Genomic DNA, 21,189 nt, shown 5'->3' on the forward strand with positions numbered 1-21,189 from the left:
TTTTTATATTATTGAATATTTTCTGCTCTACTTTTATTCTTCCTCAGTCTGTTTTGGTTTTACTATTTCTAATTACATATTTTAATAAAATTATATGAATTGCCCTTACTGTCACTGGAGCTTAGTCTACTTTTTTATTATTTTTCTAATTTTTTTTTTTTCTTCGAACAAAATTTAAAAGATTGTCTTCTTCGGTGTTGCCTGTTTAGCTTTTTAGCTTACCATGTAAAGCAGTTTACCGTAGCCTTATAAAATTCAAAATTGATAGTTTTTTTAAAATTTGTTTTATTTTAGCATTTGCCTCTATAGTGTTTTTATCTTTAGCCTCCTAAAAATTACTATTTACTTTTAGCATTTTGTTAAATGTATTTTACTACATTTTACCCTTAAAATAATATGTAGCTATTCATCAACTTCCCTCTCTTCCCCCCTTCCGTATCACTCTGTGTGATCCTATAAATTGTATTCTCTTCATTTACTTAACTGTAAGCAAACGTCACGGATGCTACAGTCTGCTCTGAAGTGAATCCTCTCAATCAGTTGGTTCCTTGATGACTATTCTAGATACTCATTGTACACTTCACCAGACCCTCTGGAGACCTAATCATGACTCAAAAACCCATAGCCCAAGAAATCCTAAATACCAAAGAAGCCTGTGCACCACATCTCGGGGCGGGGTGGGGGGCGGGGATAGAAAGGAAATTAAATTAAAAGTAGAAAAAATTGTGTTTAGATTTGAACATAACGATCCCCACCACCAAGCCATTATAGGGTTCTCTGGAGTTTTTAGTCTAAGGCATATATGTGTGTATGTGTGTGTGTGTGTGTGCACACTCGCACCCACGAGTGATTGCTGTTGTTCAAGCAGATAATGTGCCAGCCTGTCAAATCTCAGCTATGAATATGTAATTAATGAGCAAAACATTGTCACTCATAAAATATTTATTAAGCAACTACCGTATGCGAGGCACCTACTTCTAGCTATTATGTTAAGAACTAGGAAGTCTCTAAGCCAGATACTTGAGTGCTCAGAGGTTAAAAATGCATTCATATGGCTGTATGTGTCTTGGTCCGAGTTTGCAACAGCAAGCGGCTTTACCTGAGGTTTGCAGCTCTTCAGTGAGTCCACTATGGGAAGGGTGTCCCACTCCTTTCTGTGAATGTTTGAAAAGTATAGCTACAAGTTGATACTGGGTGATTTCCACTGACTAGAGGCCTCATTAGTTGCTGTGCAAATTTGAAGGCAATGAAGTTACTATTTAACACTTGGCCCAAAATGAATAATTTGAATTTATAACATCTTTATTGGAATTGCTTTCTTCAATAGTCTGCATCAAAATTAAAACTTAATTTCAAAGATGAGTTTTAAATATTAAAAGAAGTTCACGTGTCATATAAAGTGTGAACGCCAAAGAAAAATCAATAAACCGTCCAAGTGATTTTAAAAGATGAAAGGCAGAGGGTCCTCTTTCTTTTTGAATCCTCTTCTGACCTCGTGTTCCTAAAACACCACGTGAGGGGAGATGTTTATCACGATCTTGGGCTGCAATGCAGGGTCTGTGTCTTTCGGTGAGGTAAAAGTGTCTGAACTTTTGTTCCTGCATTTTAAAAAAGAGACAAAAATAGTTCCTGCTCTTATCTTAAAGAACTGTATGAGAGTGAATGGATGGGAAAGCGTTTAGCAAATTGTACAGTGCTAAACCAATCCCAGCTTTTATTAAAGCAATCAAGTTAATATTTTTTACGTGACAGAGAAAAAGATTAGCATTGAGTCTTTGGAAGATGAAATCATGAATCGGATTGCCCTAATTCATTGTTCTTTTCTTTAGAAAGTTTTGCATCATGAATATATGCAATTGAAAAAAAAAATCAACTTTGGAGACTACACCTGCTGTAATAAGTAACTGTCGTGCTTTCTTTCCTTAAATTTTTTTTGTAGTAGATAGAAAATGATATAAAATATAGGTTGTTCTTACACAGCACAAAGACTACACACACAAACACTTATGTGTTCATTAAGGGATCCATTTATTATAGCTCCATCTCAAGATTATATATTAAGATTTAAATTCTAAGCTGCATGCAACGTAATATTTTAATGAAAAATCAATTTCTTTATTCTTATTGTCTCTATCTATACATACATCTTAAAAGCATGTTGTTAAGGCTTTATTATGAATATAACCTGGTATATGCAAAGTCAAATGCTAAATACCCAAGGTCCACCCACTGCTTTATGGCTCTACACTATTTCTCGCATGACGTGATCACTATGAAATAGTTAAATTACAGAGCATTAGGCTGGACATCTGAATTTCAGGCAAATATAGAAACTCAAGCAATCTGTTCCATATGTACATCAGTCATTCCTGCAAGCCAGGATGCCCAGTATTAAACTATATTTAAATTTGATTTTGTCTAGCACTGCAAAGAAAAGAGATGATGCTACCAAAAGAGCATCCGAGCGTGGAACTGAGGTTAGGCCTGCATCTTTGGGGAAACCTTATGTCAACAGCATCAACAGAAACGTGGGCACAAAAGAGCAAACTTAACATTCAGGGTAAATTAACTGAGAATTCAGAGATTTTGACAGGCAATTTAACTGTAGCCAGTGATATTCGTGATGTGGGTTGATGTTTGTTGTAGCCTAGGTTGTGAAGCAACAGCACGGGAGATAGTAAGTGGTGGGGCCGGGACCTGGAGCCGGATTTTATTATCCTAGGCCTAGAGAGTGGAGTCCAGCTCACATGGGTGCTGAGTTCCAAAGTCTTCACACAGAGTGAAAACTGGGTAATGTCATAATTACCCTTCAATATATCTTAGATAGATACCTCTTGAATGTCCAATGGGATCCATTTTCCATAAAGCAACACAACAGATGAACGCACGTTGGATGACTGCCAGATGAGGGAGTTGACTTGTGTTTCTGGGCCATGTTGTTTAAAAATAAAATGTACTCAGTACGTGAAATGCTGTCATGATTAGGATTGAAGTCATGGAGGGTGAAACATGTCCTAATTATCCATCTTGTGCTTATACCAATGTGACTACCCACACCATTTAAATTATTTAAAAATGAGTTTTCATTTATAAAGTATTGTTTTACTCCACTCTTCCTTTTTTTACCTCCCTGTACAGCAGAGATAGTTAAATACAATACCTGAGTCAGTCACTCATCCATCCAACCAAGTAATAAGTACTTTGCTTAACCACTTACCGTGTGCTGTGTTTTGCTCTTGAGAGACTCATGACCTGGAGAATAGATTATTAATTTAAAAAATAATTACAGTAACATGACTGATACCAACATAGGCATATAGACAAATGCGTTATGGCCATATGGAGAAGGAATCACCTAGCTTCTCCAGTGATGTTCATTCTAAGCCTTGGCCAAAAGGTGCACAAAAAGCTATGTAAGAACATATCATTTGGGACAAAGAAGAGTAGTTTAACAGGATAAAAATGTAGTGTGTGGGTGATGAACTAGGGAGTTGAGGCTAGAAGGCTTTGCAAGGCCTGACCAGTATGTCATTCAAAGGAATATAGGTTTTGTTCTGCTAGGTCTTCAGTAGAAGAGTGATTATTAGTGTGTTTTCTAAGGGTCTGTTTGGCTTGAGATACATAATGACTTCCACTCAATTTATGTGTACTGGTTTATAAGACTCAACCTCTCAACAGAGCAACCTGAAGGCATTAGTGGCACAGGGGCCCTGCCCTGTCTTGATAGTTCTGAAATCCATCCCTGTACCAACAACATAAGTCAATAGCCTGTGTTCCCCTTTATCCTCCCAGGTGACAAGAGTCATCATTTGGCCATGCTTGTTCGCAGTAAATCAGAAATAAAGATGTAGAATTCAAGAGGAGTTTTCACAGCTTATTACTTTTTTTGTAAACAGATTCATCAAGACATAATTCACATACCATACAATTTACCCACTCAAAATATACAGTTTAGTGGTTTTTTAGTATATGCACAGAGTTGGGCAACGATCACCACAATTTAAAAACTTTTTCATCACCCCCAAAAGAAATCCTGGACCCATTAGCAGTCATTCTCCATTCTCCCCCGCTCCCCTCCAAGCCCAGATTGCCACAAACCTACTTTCTGTTGCTACATATTTGTCTGTTCTAGACAAGACATATAAATGGAGTCATATAATATGTGGTCTTTGTGACTGGTTTCTTTCACGTGGCATATTTTCAAGATTTATCTATGTTATAAAAAAAAAATAGCATGTATGAATACTTAGGTTTTTTTTTTTTTTTTATTGCTAACTAGTTAACAGCTCGGCTGTTAACCAAAAGGTTGGTAGTTGGAATCCACCACTGCTCTTTGGAAACCCTAGGATAGTTCTACTCTGTTCTGTAGGGTCCCTGTGAGTTGGAATCAACTTGATGGCAATGGATTATTACTCCAGTGTATGGATATGTGGAGGGGAGCCCGGGTGGCACAGTAGTTGAGTGCTCAGCTGCTAACTGAAGGGTTGGTGCTTCTAACCTAACAGCTGACCCTCAGGAGGACAAAGTAGCAGCCTACTTCCATAAATATTTACTGCCTTAGATACTCTATGGGGCAGTTCTATACTGTCCTATAGGGTTGCTAGGAGTCAGAACTGATGTGACAGTAACAAGTTTTTGTTCTTGGTTTTCAGTTGATAATCATCATTTGGGTTGTTTCCACTTTTTGGCTTTTAGGAATAATGCTGCTATGAAAATTTCCTCTGCAAGTTTTTGAGTAGACATATGTTATTATTTATTTTGGGTAGATACATGAGAGTAGAATTACTGGGTCCTATGTTTAACCTTTTGAGTAACTTTCAGACTCTTCTCCAAAGCAGATGCATGATTTTATCGATTATTTGTCTTGACACTGTTTCTTCTCCGTTTAGTAGGTCAAAAAGTGTTTGTCAAGCTTCCTTACCAGGTAGCTTCCTCATGTGTTTTCACTTATGGATGGTGTTTCTGGAGAAATAAAATCATGAAATGGAAAAGATAAAGTATAACTATTAACTACTAAAAATAGGCATAGAATATTAGTAGTTGTTTAGAAGATTTAAACAACTGTAATATCTAGTAAGTTCAAGTTTAGTTTTTCACATAGTTTTAAAGAAAGAACCTCAGTCTGTTTCTTAACCTGAGTCACATTTCTCAGGAGTTACACAATTCCTTGATGTTTGGAATTCATATTTTTCTAGTCTTATAAAAAAAAAAAAATTTTTTTATCCCCACCCCATTACTAGTTTTTATCTTAATCTCTTTTTAGTTGTTTAAAGTTGTTTTCTTTTTTTTCCTCTAAGAGTTTTAACACCTTTTTCTTCTATATTATATCATCACTTTCTTCCTAACTTAGCAGAACACCCCCCAACAACCAAAAAAAGCCTGCCAATAATCCTTTGATGTGATTCCTGGCATAACTTTCTGAAAGCAGAAAACAATTTTCCACATATACACTATCTAACTTAGATGTTGGCCTTTGGGAATGGAAGGGCCAGCGAAAATTACTTGTGTGTAATTATCACATTTTTAATCTCTTCTTTAGAAAATCTATGGACCTGAGAACTGAAGTTTTTTATAAACATCCTATTTTTTAGAGAAGCATACCATTTTGGAGCTGGAAGACACCTCAGAATTCATTTTTTAAAATTACTTATTTGAAAAAATTATGACCCCTTTCCTTAAATCTGAGTCCCTGGGTGGTGCAGACAGTTAATATGCTCAGCTGCTAGCTGCAAGGTTGGAGGTTCAAGTCTACCCAGGGGCCTCAGAAGAAAGGCCTGGCAATCTACTTCCAAAATATAAGCCACTGAAAACCCTATGGAACACAGTCCTACTCGTACACACATGGGGTTTCCATGAATTGAAATCAACTCGATGGCAACTGCCCCCACCCCACCCCTTTAACCACCTAATTAAATTACACTTGAGCAGAAGAAGGCAAATATTTTAAAGAGACAAAGAAATTATTTCAGCATAAATGCAATTCCACACTAATAGTAGGCCTTTCTCTGCCTTCTTCTACTATTTGTTCTTCCTTTCCGATCATCACTTTATTTCCTGAATTCATTCAGTCATTCAAGAAATATTTATTAAGTATCTATTGTGTTTCAGATACCATTCTAGACTCTAAGGATGAAGAGAACAAAACTACTAGAAATACTTGCCCTTATAGAGTTTATATACCATTGAGGGGAATCCATAATAAACAATCTAAGTAAATAATAGGTTGGCTAGAACTCCCAGTACAGCGTTGAATAGACGTGGTTAGAGAGAACATCCGTGTCTTGTTCCTTGTCTAAGGGCGATAGCTTTCAGAAAGCCATTGGCCTTCACTTGAAGTGAAATAGGGAGCCATTGTGGTAGTTTGAGCAGGAAAATAATGTGATCTGATCTTGATTTTAAAAACATCTCTGACTTTAAAAAAATACTTTATATGATTACAGTTTCTAAAAAAAAAGGCTAGATACCTTGGTAAGTATGGTAAGTAGGTAGTAGAAGTGTGACAGGTATATTACATTTAAATAATATTAGACAAAAATGTTCAATGTATACATCTCTAAGTATTATAAAATTAAATACATAATATGTGCTAGTCATACACATTTTCTAAGCCATAATATTTGTATAGAAATAAAAAAAAAATCGTATTGTATGATTGCTGCAGTGTCCCATTGGTATATATAATGGAATTTTTGTACACTTAGCTCTTGATTATGAAAGACAGTATTTTCTGTTGGGTGGCAACAATAAACCAGCATCCTCTCGATGCTAATAGTGGCTTTGCTACTTATTAGCTGTACGATTCTAGCAAGTAGCTTTTTATCAGTGAGCCAGTTTTCCTTTTAATAAAATAAGAGCTCTAATGTCTATCTCTTGGTATTGTTTTGAGGAAACAAAAGAGAAAAATGTATACAAAAATTTCTTAGAAACTAAAAGGTACTAAACAAATATAAAACATGAGTTGCTCTCTAGTCACTTTCAACTCTTGGTGACCCATGTGTGTCAGAGTTGAACTGTGCTCCATAGAGTTTCCAATGGCTGATTTTTTTTTTTTTCTCCCCAGTAGTAGATTTTTTTTTCAGTAGTAGACTGCCAGGCCTTTCTTCCGAGGTACCTCTGGGTAGACTCAAACCTCCAGCCTTTTAGTTAGCAGCTGAGCATGTTAACATTTTGTATCATCCAACACACCAAAACCATTGACTTGGAGTCAATCCTAACTTATAGCGACATTTTTTTTTTTTTTATAGGACAGAGTAGAGCTGCCCCACAGGGACTCCAAGGCTATAAACCTTTATGGAAGCAGACTGCCCCATCTTTCTCTCAAGGAGTAGCTGGTGGGTTCAAACAGCCTAATCTTTGGTTAGCTGCCGAGCACCTTAACCACCGTGCTGCTAGAGCTTCTTTTGTATCATTCAGGGATTCCAAATAAAAAAATATATATATATATTTATTTATTTTATTATTTTTTTTTTGAGCAGTATTATTATGGGCTCCAGATAGGATGAGTCAGAATGACTCAACGGCAATGGGTTTGGGGTTTTCGGGTTTGGATATTATTATCTTGCATTTTTAAATTTTTCTTGGCTATGTATGTATGTGCTTAATTTTATAATTATTTAGGTTTACCTTTTGAGAGAGTGCCCTGTTATCGCCAATGACTGATTCATGTAACAGTAATGATATTTCAAATGAAAAGCCCGTTGCCTTCGAGTCAATTCTGATTCATAGCGACCCTATAGGACAGAACAGAACTGCCCTATAGGGTTTCCAAGAAGCAGCTGGTGGTTTGAACTGCCAATCTTTTGGTTAGCAGCTGAGCTCTTAAGCATTGCACCACTGGAGCTCCAGCTGTTTCAAATAAGGTCCTATAAAACAAGACAAATAGGTTGTTGGACCAAGCAGAGAGAGCCACTCTGTATCACGTAATTTTTAAAACAGCAAAAAATAATAAGACATAAAAATAGTGGATGAAGCAGTCTTCATCTCATTTTGAGTGATATATGATCTAGCATTTTGTGTATACTGTTAAAATATATCTTGCACCATCGACTGAAGACTTCTTTGGCATTTACCGTTCATTGGCACGTTTCAGTGATAGTCACATCAGACTTCATATATCATCGTATCTGGTGGCAGCTCTTCCATTAGCAACTCAGACATCTTAAGAGGATATATCCTTCAATAGAGACGAAGCATCTGTGATGATGGGACCTTCAAAGATTGAAAGAGAAGAATTTCATCCAAATCCTGTGGATTGGTTCATGTATTGATCCATCTGGACTGATAAAAATATCCTTTTAGGACAGACACAAAAATTCTGTATCTTAAGAGGTCAGATAAGACACAATTCTATTGCTCTTCTCTATAGAAATAATTTATATTTGCTTATGAACTCTGTTTTTGAATTTCATATTCTGCCTTGCCTTGCAAAAACAGAGTTCATAAGCAAATACAGATTATTTCTAACACAGTCAGATTTTTTTCTACTTAAGCTAATTGAACTTCTAGTCTGAAGAAACATTTATTGACCCAGATTGACAAATCACTGGTAGAGAAGAGCCTTTTACTGGCTCTGGAATTATTCTGAAGATAGGTCATATTGGAATCTTTCAGAACTTGCAAACCTGGCTAATTTTAGAGATGAAGTTTTCAAAGAGATCAGGGAAGAAACTGATGAAATATGTTCTGTAAGTGAGGAGTAGGTAGAGAGTTCCTGCCTTGACTAAAATTGGTGGTGTATTTTGTTTTATTTTCTTGGAGCCAGGGAACAGGAGACATGCAATGGTTGATGAATGATTGAGTAAGATGATTTCCATGGATTCTCTCTCTTAAAGCAGTTTTCTTTTTTGGAGTTGCTTTTGTTTTATGTCTAGTTGGATATACTAGAGTTTAAGTGTTCTTATGGCTGGGTCCCTGGGACAATTCACAGAGTAATGAGTAGAGAGACTCTATTTGCCCTCACTTTCCTTGACAGGCCTGAGGACTTGGCTGTTTTTCCTCTTAGGAGTTGCCACCTCCCACTCCATCCCTCAAGGATCTTCTCTGCTCTTCTCATTCTGGTTCCAGAGTCAGAGGCCATCTCTTCTTCCACCTTTTCTCCTATTCCCATTAGACAAGTACCAAACCAAAAAAAACCAAACCCAGCGCTGTCGAGTCGATTCCAACTCATGGCAACCCTATAGGACAAAGTAGAACTGCCCCATAGTTTCCAAGGAGCACCTGGTGGATTTGAACTGCTGACCCTTCGGTTAGCAGCTGCAGCACTTTACTACTACACCATCAGGGTTTCCTAGACAAGTACACATGTACCTTTTCTTTTTATGTGTATTTTGTTGTTGTTGCTAAACCCTAAGCTGCAGTGTTCTCTGGATGACCTGAGAAAAGGTGAGTTCATGGAACCAAAGCATGTAGTTCAATTCCATTAGCCAACCTGCTCAGTGCTTGGTCGCATGTGTGTTTTTGTTCGTTCATTTTGGTTTTTTCCAAGCAAATTGGGAAAATTTTAAATTCCCTTTCTCTAGAAATATCCTTAATGAGGGACAGCTTCTGGGATCCCATTGAAATTTCAAAAAAAGAAACCCATATATAGATGTATTATTTCCTTTATTTGTTTATTTTGTGCTTTGTCGAAGTAGGGAGTAGGTAGGTTGAGCAGAAGCAGAGGAAAGAAAGGAACTTGAACCTACCAGTTCATCACTGTCTTCTGTAGTGCTGTCCAGGGACATAAAGCACAGCCTCTAGACTCAACAGCTTCCATCCTTTCCTTTGTATCTCTAGGGAAATGCAGCTAATGACCAAGAGTACTTTTTCCTCAAAAGAACCCTAACAGGGCTGCCCAAGAAGTAACACTTTCAGGCTAAATATAACCCAATATAGTCACCACTGTGTCTGCCTCCCATGGTCTTAAGCCATGTCCTCATATACTCCAGGCCTGTTTCTTCTCACCCAGCTTGTCTTCTGGATCGTACTTCTCTCCCCACCTCTGTGAATTGGCCATCGTGGCTTGGCTGTGGTCTTGACTGCTTGGCAACAGCCTTCCATACCAGGCTTGGATATGGTGTTTCCTCACGCTTTCCCTGTCCACTCAGCCTTTTGACGTCCAGTGCTAGACTGCTAGCCTTCTTGTCCTGGCTTCCTCTCTGAGCAGCAGGAGCTTATTGTTAAGGACACCAGCAAAAAGTATTCACACATGTTCCATAAGGCTTTCCCATCTCTAAAGAAAGATCTTCAAAGGAACCGAATGTCCTTTTAAAATGAGTTTATAGCCAACAAAATCCATAAAAAAGAAAATCTTCTATCCCAAGAAAATTAACCCATTTTCAGAAAGTGACCTGTAAAGCAATTTATCCAAAGAAGTTACCGACTCTTAATTGTAATTTTCACAATTCAGTTTATATTAAGCGTAATAGAAATAGTGATGATTCCAAACAGCTATACAACTATGTATCCTAAATAAAATAATGATTGTAAGGAAAGGAATCTACTCTTAAAGACTTGGTTAAAAGTTTGTATTTTACAAGTCATTTTATCTAAATTAATGGTGAACTCTCAGAACTCCTGTTTATATTGAACGGGCTTTAATGTGGTGTTCTGATTTGATTTATGAAAAGTGATTCCAAATAGTAAAGTGGAATAGAAATGCCAACATCCTGTGAGTGGGACTGTGTAGATTTCTATCCTTTTGTAGGTATAAAAATATTTACCATTCTACAGGATGAGAATGACCAGCTGTGACAGGTTTCAAGGTAATAAAAATGTATTTGAAATTAACTCTCAGAAGTTGTCTCCTCTTTTTTTAATATTGACCTAGATCTTGGTTGACAGAGCTAACCAAAAGGAAGTCTCTTTTACTTTTTATGAATATATACTCAAAATAAATAATGAGAATTGAAGCTGTTACATAATGCCAAAGTACTCAGTCTTTTAAATGAGGCCCGAGGAAAATCAAAATAATTATTCTGTATTATACAAAGAAGAGACATTTAACTTTTTTTTTTTTTTTTTTTTAATTCTCACTTAGTGTTTTGGTGAAATAATGATATAATTACAGTGAATGTGTTCCCAAAGCAAAAGGAAGAACCAATGATGTGGTCAAATTTTGTGAAAGAGGCAGTTTACTGTAGTTTGGAATTTCTGGAACACTCTAATAGCTTATGGGAATAATAGGAGAGGCTATCTTATATCTGGAATTTTCATGAAAATCTGGTTTATAATTTTTTTGTCGATAAAAAAGGGAATCTTACCAACTTAGAAATAAGTCTTTTGGCACTTCTGGGGAAGCGAGGCATTTGTTCCAGGATTTTATTCATTTTTAAGCAGTTCTATCAATTTTTCAGTGGCCAGCCATTAGGTAAATGAGTAGAATTCTGATTTCTCCTGTTCTCTTTTGTGGTGAAAATCTTGCTTAATTTTTATATGTCCTTCAACCTGTAAAAACGTTCTTTGCTGAACGACGTTAACACAACTTGGAAACAATCACTTTGAAGAGAGAAATTCCATCAGGAGGTGATTGTGTTATGTGATAACCTTACCTTGATCCCCTCCCCGAAGGGGGAAAAAATAATAAATTGCTGTATTGGGTGAAATGTCTCCTGGTTTCAATTTTGTGACAACTCCGCTTATGATTGAAATGAAATGCTCAGCAGTTGTTTAAAAGTTGTCGGGGTAAAATAAATAGTATGATTTCTCAAATTTTGGAGATTCCCCTTTTTCTATATTTTATCATTGCCAGCCATTTCCCATAATTTGTTCGGCGGAACTCACACCTTGAAAACTTCTTTCTGAGTTGCCTGAAATATGAAAAAAGCCCTTTAATCTGGATGTCTGAGTAGTGGATCATGGCAAGTGCATATTGGTTACATCATCCTTTCTGCTGATTAAAATATTTTCCGCATAATCTATGAAACACTAACACTGTAATGAAAAAATGCTAAGTATACAATAAAATGGTTGAGACCAGATGGGATAATGTTCTAAATTATGTCCACACTAAATATTTTATCATTGCACCATCCTTTATGAGAGTTTTCTTATCTTCAAGACAGCTCTATGGAACAACAGAATGAAAGAGCTGACAATTATTACTTCATTTTTATCACATGGGCTGCCTAACAAGATTCCAGACCAAAGATTTGTATCCTAAATGGCTAGGCGTGACACCTCCACATTTTGAAGTCTCTATGTATTCTAAATTCTCTAATCAAAAGGCACTCACTTCCTCACTTTGTGTACAATTTCAGTTAGTAGCAGCTTTCAAGATTCATGTTTTATCATGTCATAAATTTTAATAGGTATTATGGAAGCTAAGGACATAAGGCAAACCCATCTAACCTAAAGCACATGGCCAGAAGAAAGAAGAGTAAGATTACCGCTATACATATATTAAACAGATACCACCAAGGAAAATTACTGAAAAACCATGCCTTGTCTTTTTGCCAGATTTAAAATTGAGGTTTTCAATGCACGGGTCTTTTCATTAACGAAATGGGAACCATTCCTGTGGTGGGTAGCACTTTTTTCCTTCCTCTGAAAGCTCTTGGAATAGGAGAACTACCATTCATAGATTTTGAAAGATTTTTTTCTTGTTCTGCCTTATAGACAGGGGAAAAAATCTTTATTATAAGCCTGAAAAGACAGCTTCCTAATCTAGTGGCATTCGAGTAGCTTAAAATAGCTTTGGAATAAATTGATTTTCTCTTCCTTTCCTTTCTTTTCCTTCTGTAATATGTATCAGAAAGTTCACAAATTCCAACAAAACTCACCCATTCTTCTTGTTTTATCAAACGTCTTTCAGCCTCTGCTGTAGGTACAGTACCCAGACTCACTCAATTACTATACCAGGGCCTAGTGATTCTGTCTTCCAATTAACTTAGCTTTAGATTAATTTACTTTTGGATTAATTTACTTTGAGAGGGGATGAACTGTGCTTGAAACAGAAGGTCCAGCTAGTAAAATTGGAAACAAATTCCCTTAGAAACATACGGGCTTTAAATTAGGGAAAGGAAACTATATTCTTTAGAAAGAAACCTTGGTTCAACCACTAAATGGAAGGTTAATAGGCCCCATAATTATCGTTCTGGGCCTCGTGGATCTGAACGTGCTTCATCCTCCCTTGTTTATTATCATGTATATCTCAAAAAGTGCATCTCCCAAGAGAAATGTTTATTGTTTGCCTAGGTAGGATCTAAAATATTTTTAAAACTTTTTTCCTACCTTTTTTCAAATTTCTATCTTGGATGGCCACCTTGGTCTCGTTTACCTGAGACTTTCTCTCTTGTACTCTGAAAGTCTCATGTCTCAGGAACTCCCTCAGTCTCCAGCCAATCAGAACACTGGTCATCCAAGGCCTCAGTTCGCCTTTCTTACATTCAGGTCTTGGTATTTAAGTGACGTATAGCTTTACAGCTGAGGCCAGTTAACCTGAACAAGAAACTAATTGACAGCTCTGTCTATGCTGGGCCTTGAAGTATGGTCTTCAGACCAACAGCATCTGCAACAACTGGTAACTTGTTAGAAATGCAGATTCTCAGGCCCCTCCCCAGACCTGCTGAATCAGAATCTCTGGGGAGGTGGGGGAGGGGGTTAGACAACAATTTGTATTTTACCAATCACTCCAGGTAATTTTGATATAAACTGAAGTCATTTTGAAACCACTAGTTTACAGCACCGAAATTATTTCAAATCACAAAAGCTCCCAACATCTTGGCCCCATCATAGTTGTTGTGAAAGCCAAAGGAGCATCGAGTAAAGAGACTAAAAGAAGAAATGCTTTAGGTTTACAAGGGGAAAACAATGAAGGATGAAAACTTAGGTTAGCAGGTCTAAGATGTGCTATTTATATTGTTATGCTCATTTCCAGTCTAGCACCTTATAGAAATGTGACCACAAGTTTGAAAGAAAGGCAAATGCCTAACAGACCAAATTTGGTCACAAACCACAAAAACGAAACCCACTGCCATCAAGTCAATTCCAACTTAGCCACACTATAAGACAGAGTAGAACTGCCCCACAGGGTTTCCAAGGAGCAGCTGATGGATTCAAACTGCTGACCTTTTGGTTAGCAACTGTAGCTCTTAACTACTATGCCACCAGGGTTCTGTATTTGCCAATTACCAAATACTCACCAGGCTCTGTTCTACTTGTGTTACAGAGTCTAAAGGAACAGAGAGTATAATCCCCATTGGCTTTCAGAAGCTAAGGTTCCAACATGATGAAGGAATTTGATTCAGAGAGCAGTTTAGGTGACTGTTAACAACCAGGAACATCAACCAAACCAAGTCAGACCCACTGCTATCGAGTGGATTCTGACTCATAACGACCCTGTCAGACAGAGCAGAACTGCCCCATGGGGTTTCCAAGGCTGTAAATCTTTAAAAAAGCAGGCTGCTACATCTTTTTCCCACCTAGCAACTGGTGGACTCGAACCATCAACCTTTCAGTTAGAATATGCTGAGCCTTCTGCTGTACAGTAAGGTCCTTCTTGTGGGCTCTAAAGAAGGGTACCAGGAAAAATTATCTGATAAAAAAATAACACTAATCATTATCTCTCTCCTTAAAATAGAGACTCTGCCTTTGAGGGAGCCCCTAAATCAAGCCATATAGTCAGATTCTCTGAACTACTGTAGAAATGAGCAGAGTTTGGGAGCACAGCTACAGTGTCCCTAATGTTTCACAACTGGCCATCCACATAGAGCACATGGAAGATTTTGACCCATACTGGCCATCCACATAGAGCACATGGAAGATTTTGACCCATACAGGAGATATATAGATAGAGATATATACGTAGACATATATCTATATTAGTTGCTTTTCAATGATAGTAATACAGGAATTTGTCTTATTGCTTGTGCTTGTAAAAATTCTCATAATTAAAAAGGTGAATTTTTTTTTTTATAGAAATAATGTAACAGTGGTCTCCATTCCCAATCATACACAGAAGATTTTTTCCTAAATAAAATGTATTTCTGAAAACGTTTAACTTCTGGCCATACTTTCAGTTAGTAGTCTAATGCAAACCTGGGGCATCACCCAAGGACCTCATATGGTAGACTACCTTACCATAGTCTCTAACACTATTATTGTCTGTTGACCTGCTTCATTCATTTACATCTTCTGCCTTCTGTTGACATTTGTGTGTGTGTGTGACCATTGTCTAGAGGGAGTATGCCTGTTTTTACTTGATAAGATTCCTGTTGAAGCTAGAAAGGTCCACTCTGAGGTCAAGGACATAGAGTTTGAAGATATAAAGTAGGTCTCAGTATTGGTTGGCCCACTATTGGATCCTGCCTAACTCCCCAGGGGAATGGACAATTCATGCTGAGCTCTCTGTGTTTCAGGAGTCTTCCCTCCTCCCTTGGCCTGATTCTCTTGCCCCTCCTGCTTTTCATTAGGTCCCCACATAAGATGCCTGCCCCAAATAAGCCTTCTTTGACGTGGCCCTGATCACCTCTCCTTTCTCATGTCGTCTACAACCATGCTGTAGCTTGACCATCAGATTCTGTAGTTGTTTTACCCCAAAATTTGAACCAGTGATAGGAATAGCCAAAATTTTGGAGAAATTATTATATGAAATGAAAGTTGTCCAACATTGCCCTGTCAGATCACATGATCTCCTAGTAAATGGCCAATCTCTGTGAAAACTAAATGATCCCTGGCCTCAAGAGGGAAATCCAAAAGTTGAAATACTGTTCTCACTCTCTCTGTTTTGAATAGGCCCTGTCTCAAATACTTCTTCATCAGAATAATTCCTGTTCTTCTAATATGTATGTGAAGTACCTGTTATGATGTGTGTTCAACAGATAAACTTTATAACATTATCTTTGTGTATGAATCAACTCAGTGTCATTGAGACAACCTGATCATAGACTGGACAGCCTTGGAAAGCATCTCATAAGTTGCAGTTGGATTTTTTTTTTTTATAAGTTTTTAAAATCTCTTGCCTTTCTGTAATTTCTAAAACATGCAAGACATGGGAAATCTAGTTCAAATGGTGTAAAGGCAGAAAGAATTACTCATCTGATCCCCTCGAACATCACGTTTCATGCAGGTCAGTATAGGGAAGAACTTGCCACTTGATTTAAAATATGTTTTTTGTTGTTTGTTGTTGGCTGCCATCAAGTTGGCCCCCAACTCATGGCGACCCCATGCAACATGGAACAAAATGCTATCTGGTCCTGCTCCATCCCCAGATGGATTGCAGATCGGACCATTGTGATTCATAGGATTTTCATTGGCTGGTCTTCAGCAGCTCTCCTGAAACCTATTCAGCTTCATAGCAACACGCAAGCTTCCACTGAGGTGATATCAAACCCCAGTCTTCTACATAAAAAAAAAAAAAAATGGGAGGTAAGAATTCTATCGCTGACCACCACTGCCCCATATTGATGTAAAGTACAGGGGACTACTTTTTGTGTTTCACTTCCAAGTCATCAACCACTAGAGATGTAATAAAATCTGAGCTTGAAGTACAACTCTTTTTTCTAACATTTTCTAGTAATGCCTCCTCTGGCTCCGCCTCCTCAAAGAGAGAAAAATCCATTGTTCCCTCAGCTGTTATCTATTTAAAACCCTAATCAGTCTTTAGTATACAAATCCTGTCTCATTTATTTCCCCCAAATGACTAGCACAATCAGGCCCCCCTACCCCATAAGTTTTCATGGCAAGGGCAGGAGTATAAATGGACACTCATATGCCGTACATCTAAATATCTGCAAGTGATATTTAAGCTTCACCCAGCAGCCTTACACCCAGATCCCCAGGGACTGTCCTTGTGACCTGGAAGATAAAGAATCCCTTCACCTGGGCCAGCCCTGAGCCCACCCTAGCAGCAACACAGTCTGCTGGAACAGAGCAGAAGCTTCACCTGAGGCTAGAACTCCTGGACGGTGACTAGATCCACCCTATTCAGGTACCCCAGGTGGGTGGGTCCCTTGCCACCCAACCTCACTTGGTGAACTCAGGTTTTCCAGGTATTTCTAAATACCTCGTATTAATCATATTGCCCTAGCAGAGAAAACCAACAAAAAAAACCAAACTCTTTGCCATCAAGTCAATTCTAACTCATAGCAACCCTATAGGACAGAGTAGAACTGCCCCATAGGGTTTCCAAGGAACAGCTGGTGGATTCAAATTGCCAGTCTTTCAGTTAGTAGCCAAGCTCTTAACCGCTGAGCCACCAAGGCTCCCTAGCAGAGAGGAGGGAGCAAACGCTTTTTGGGGACTTTGCCTGCCTAGATACCCATTTTGGTGACTTGGCATAGCCAAATTTGAAGAAAAGCTGCCATTCTTTCTCTGGTTTCCAGACACAAACATTTGCGAACTGTGTCAGCTCTAACCCCTGGTCTTGGGGCATGCAACTTAGATCGCACTTACCTCTTCCATTAGTCCCATTTGTTCAATTGTACCAAATACACTAAGAAACTTTTCCAAGACCAAAAATCACAAAAATAAAGAGACTTTGTATTTGGGTGGTTTGTGATACGTGGAGCCCTCAAAAGTGCAGAACCTAACACCGGGGCCTTTCCTTCCCAGATCACAGAATGCTGTTCCATGTGCAGTAGCATTGTTTAAGTGAACTAAAAACAATAAAAAAATAAACCACCAGTAATAATCTCTAAAGACATGTGATTTTTGTGTGTGTCACGAAGCACCTTTTTCTACTTCAGCACATCAGCATATTTAAGAGGAAACAGCTGTTCTGTTTGCTTACTAGCAAGCCAGGGTGAGACTTAAACAAGAAAGAAGGCAATAAATCACCTGTAATTCTGAGTCTTCAGTCTACATGAAAACATGATGAGCACCTTGGGGTCATAAAATTAATCAGTGTTACCTTTAATAACTAACTCAGAATGTTTTTTCTACTTGGGTTATGAGGTCTATAACTAAACCCACTGCAGTCGAGCCGATTCCAACTCATAGCATCACTATAGAACAGAGTAGAACTGCCCCACAGGACTTCCAAGGCTGTCATCTTTATGGAGGAAACCCTGGTGGTGTAGTGGTTAAGTGCTATGGCTACTAACCAAAAGGTTGACAGTTTGAATCCAGCAGGCACTCCTTGGAAACGCTATGGGGCAGTTCTACTCTGTCCTGTAGGGTCATGTCTTAGTTATCTACTGCTGCCATAACAGAAATACCACAAGTAGATGGCTTTAACAAAGAGAAATTTATTTTCTCACAGTAGAGTAGGCTAAAAGTCCAAATTCAGGGTGTCAGCTCCAGGGGAAGGTTTTCTCTCTCTGCTGGCCTTCTCATCAATCTCCCCCCTCCCCAGACTAGGAGCTTCTCTGCACAGGGACCCCGAGTCCAAAAGACACGCTCTGCTCCTAGCACTGCTTACTTGGTAGTATGAGGTCTCTCTGTCACTCTGCTCTCTTCTTTCTATCTCTAGAGATTTGCCTCAAGACACAATCCAATCTTATGGATTGAGTCCTGCCTCACTAACACAACTGCCGCCCATCCTCCCTCATTAACATCTTAGAGGCAGGATTTACAACATACAGGAAAATCACACAAGACCAGGAATCATGGCCCAGCCAAATTAATACACACATTTTTGGGGGAACATAGTTCAGTCCATGACAGGTCCCTATGAGTTGGAATCGACTCGATGGCAATGGGGTTTAATCTTTATGGAAGCAGAGTGTCATGTCTTTGTCCTTCAGAGCCGGCTGGGGGGTTCAAACTGCTGATCTTCCAGTTAGCAGCCAAGCGCTTAACCACTGCACCACCAGGGCTTCTCCATATCTGTCATGGGTGGAATAAAGTTCCTACCAAGATCCTCTCACTTAGGAGGTTGCTCCTTTTTATTATCCAGAATTCAAGTCGTTGGTATTTCCTGGAACCCCTTTCTTATGCTTTATGGATTTTTAAAAAAGTATTTACAGTGTTTTTATACAAAGATTAGAGACTCAAATAGGCCACTGAATACTGACATGTTTTCTTTCAATTCTCGACTGAAGGCCCATTGTACAAAGTATTAGCAATCTGTTTTGATGCCAAAGCCAAATAGTGACAGCTGCAATACTGAATATTTGCTGCAGGGCCCTGGCAGATCAACGCGCTGAAATGCAAGCCTAAACCATCTCGAGCCTTTCTTTCCCCATGGAACCTCACCCATTATTTTCGACTCCTTGTCACGTATATTGCTCCTAGAGGTCATTGGTTGAATAGTCCAAAGCAATCTGAATCAGCCTTTGGGAAATATAAAGAAAAATGAGTAATTATCCTAGTTTCTCATTTTTGAAAAACAATGCAACGAGGAAAGACTGTAGTTTATTCTTACAGATTTGCACAAGAGATTGAGAGCTTTAGGTGTTTCTTTTCTTCCCTCTTCGTAAATGAATTCGAGCAACTCAGTACTTTAATGGAAATGAATGATTTGACATTTGTGATTGACTGGAGCCCTGGCCATGTTTAGTTTCTTTTAAAGTCAAATGTTTCAGATGTTATCCTCATGCATGTGTAATAAATCATGACTAATTGGGCAAGGAGTGAATTATTTTAAGAAAAAATTAACTTTTAGCAATAAAAAATAATGACCAGCATAGCTCCTGAGCCAGATTGCCTGAGTTCAAATCAATACTTCACCTGTGACCAGCTCTGGCACTGGGCAAGCTCCCAAATCTCTCTGTGCCTCAGTTTCCTCTATAAGATGGGGATAAAAATGGTATGCACCTCCTAGGGTTTTCATGAGGATTGAAGGAGTTAATACATTCCAGTGCTTAAGAATGCATCAACCATCATTAGCTATTATTGTTGTGTGTTCATTTATTCAATATTTTTATTCAATAATATCTATCAAGTGCCTACTTATGTCAAGTGTAAGTACAAAGATATGGCTATGAACAAAACAGATGTAGTATTATTAAGTTGTTTGTTATTATTATTTCCTGCCATTATGAAAAGTCTAGTCAACTATTTTGCTCCTAAATGTCTGATCTATATTTACTGGTCTTATTATCTCCAGTGGTTTAACAAAGAACCTAGCACAAAATAACTGCTTAATAGATGTTAGTGGAATGAAGTTCAATACATGAGCCATTGCAGTATGGTATGACAAGCACTGGATTTGGAAACAGGAGATTCAGCTTAAAGCCTAGTTTCTACTCTAGAGTACTATATATGACCTTGAGAAATTTACTGAAAGGTCTTCATCTAAAAACCAAGAAAGCTTATACTCTAAAACCACTAAGATACCTTGTGACTGTGACTCTACAAAGTACTGGAATGATGCCATTATTTGCTGACTGGTTATAATTCTGTTTCTTTTCACATTTAATAAAATTTAATTTTAGAAGAGGTTTAGGTGTTCAGAAAAGTTGCAAGAATATCACAGAGCGTTCCCATATATCCCAGAACCAGCTTTCTGCATTGTTAACAGTTCACATTATCATGGCACATTTGTCACCATTAGTGAACCAATGTTAATACATTAATTAAAGTCCATACTTTTTTCAGATTTCCTTAGTTTTTACCTAATGTCCATTTTCTGTCCCAGTTTCTCATCCGGGATACCATATTACACTTAGAAGTCACGCCCCGTTCTCTTTAGGCTTCTCTAGACTGGATGGTTTCTCAGACTTTCCTTGTTTGAGTGACCATCACAGTTTTGAGTAGTTCAGGTCAGATATTATATAGAATGTCCTTAAATGTAGGTTTGTCTGATGTTTTTCTCATGGTTAGGCATGGGTGATGGGTTTTGGGGAGGAAGACCAGGGAGGTAAAGTGCCATTTTCATCACATCATGTCAAGGGTTCATATTATCAACATGATCACTGATTTGAGATTCTATTTTAAGGGGTAAGGATTGCACATAATTGATAATTTAAGGTATATTAAGGAAAATCTCTTTGATATGTATGTTATTCTGTCTGCAATGTATAAAACAGTTAATTCTCTTTGCATACAGCATAATCTTAAAATACACCGTACTTTTTTGGTTAAAAAAAGACTCCCTTTATCAATGATAAAAAAGAAAGAAGTAAAAATTGATGTCATGTTATAAATTAATAGTAATCCGACCTTTATGGAGTCTAGATCTGTATATTAAATTTCAAATGAAAAATAGGACTGTTCATATTTCTTTCACATTAACACAAGCTTGAGAAAATAACAGATCTATGTTCAGCTATGTGGTTAGAAGTGTGCTACAAAGTAGAAACACTGGAGTTAAGCATCTTGATATTAATT

At 37.9% G+C, this 21,189-nt stretch overlaps 1 protein-coding gene across 6 annotated transcripts in view; it reads left to right on the forward strand.

The window, feature by feature from the left end:
- The window catches only part of ZNF385D (zinc finger protein 385D), a 999,751-nt gene that overhangs the window by 952,343 nt on the left and 26,219 nt on the right, over positions 1-21,189 (forward strand). For 5 of the 6 annotated variants that reach the window (XM_049870885.1, XM_049870887.1, XM_049870889.1 and 2 more), the window contains one exon: positions 7,245-7,331. The exons of the other annotated variant lie outside the window; for it this stretch is intronic. In XM_049870885.1, coding sequence (XP_049726842.1) covers positions 7,245-7,331 — 87 coding nt within the window. The remainder of the gene's footprint in view (positions 1-7,244; positions 7,332-21,189) is intronic. 6 annotated transcript variants of the gene reach the window in all.

Source organism: Elephas maximus, chromosome 27 (genome assembly GCF_024166365.1).
Source record: "Elephas maximus indicus isolate mEleMax1 chromosome 27, mEleMax1 primary haplotype, whole genome shotgun sequence".
Taxonomy (NCBI): domain Eukaryota; kingdom Metazoa; phylum Chordata; class Mammalia; order Proboscidea; family Elephantidae; genus Elephas; species Elephas maximus.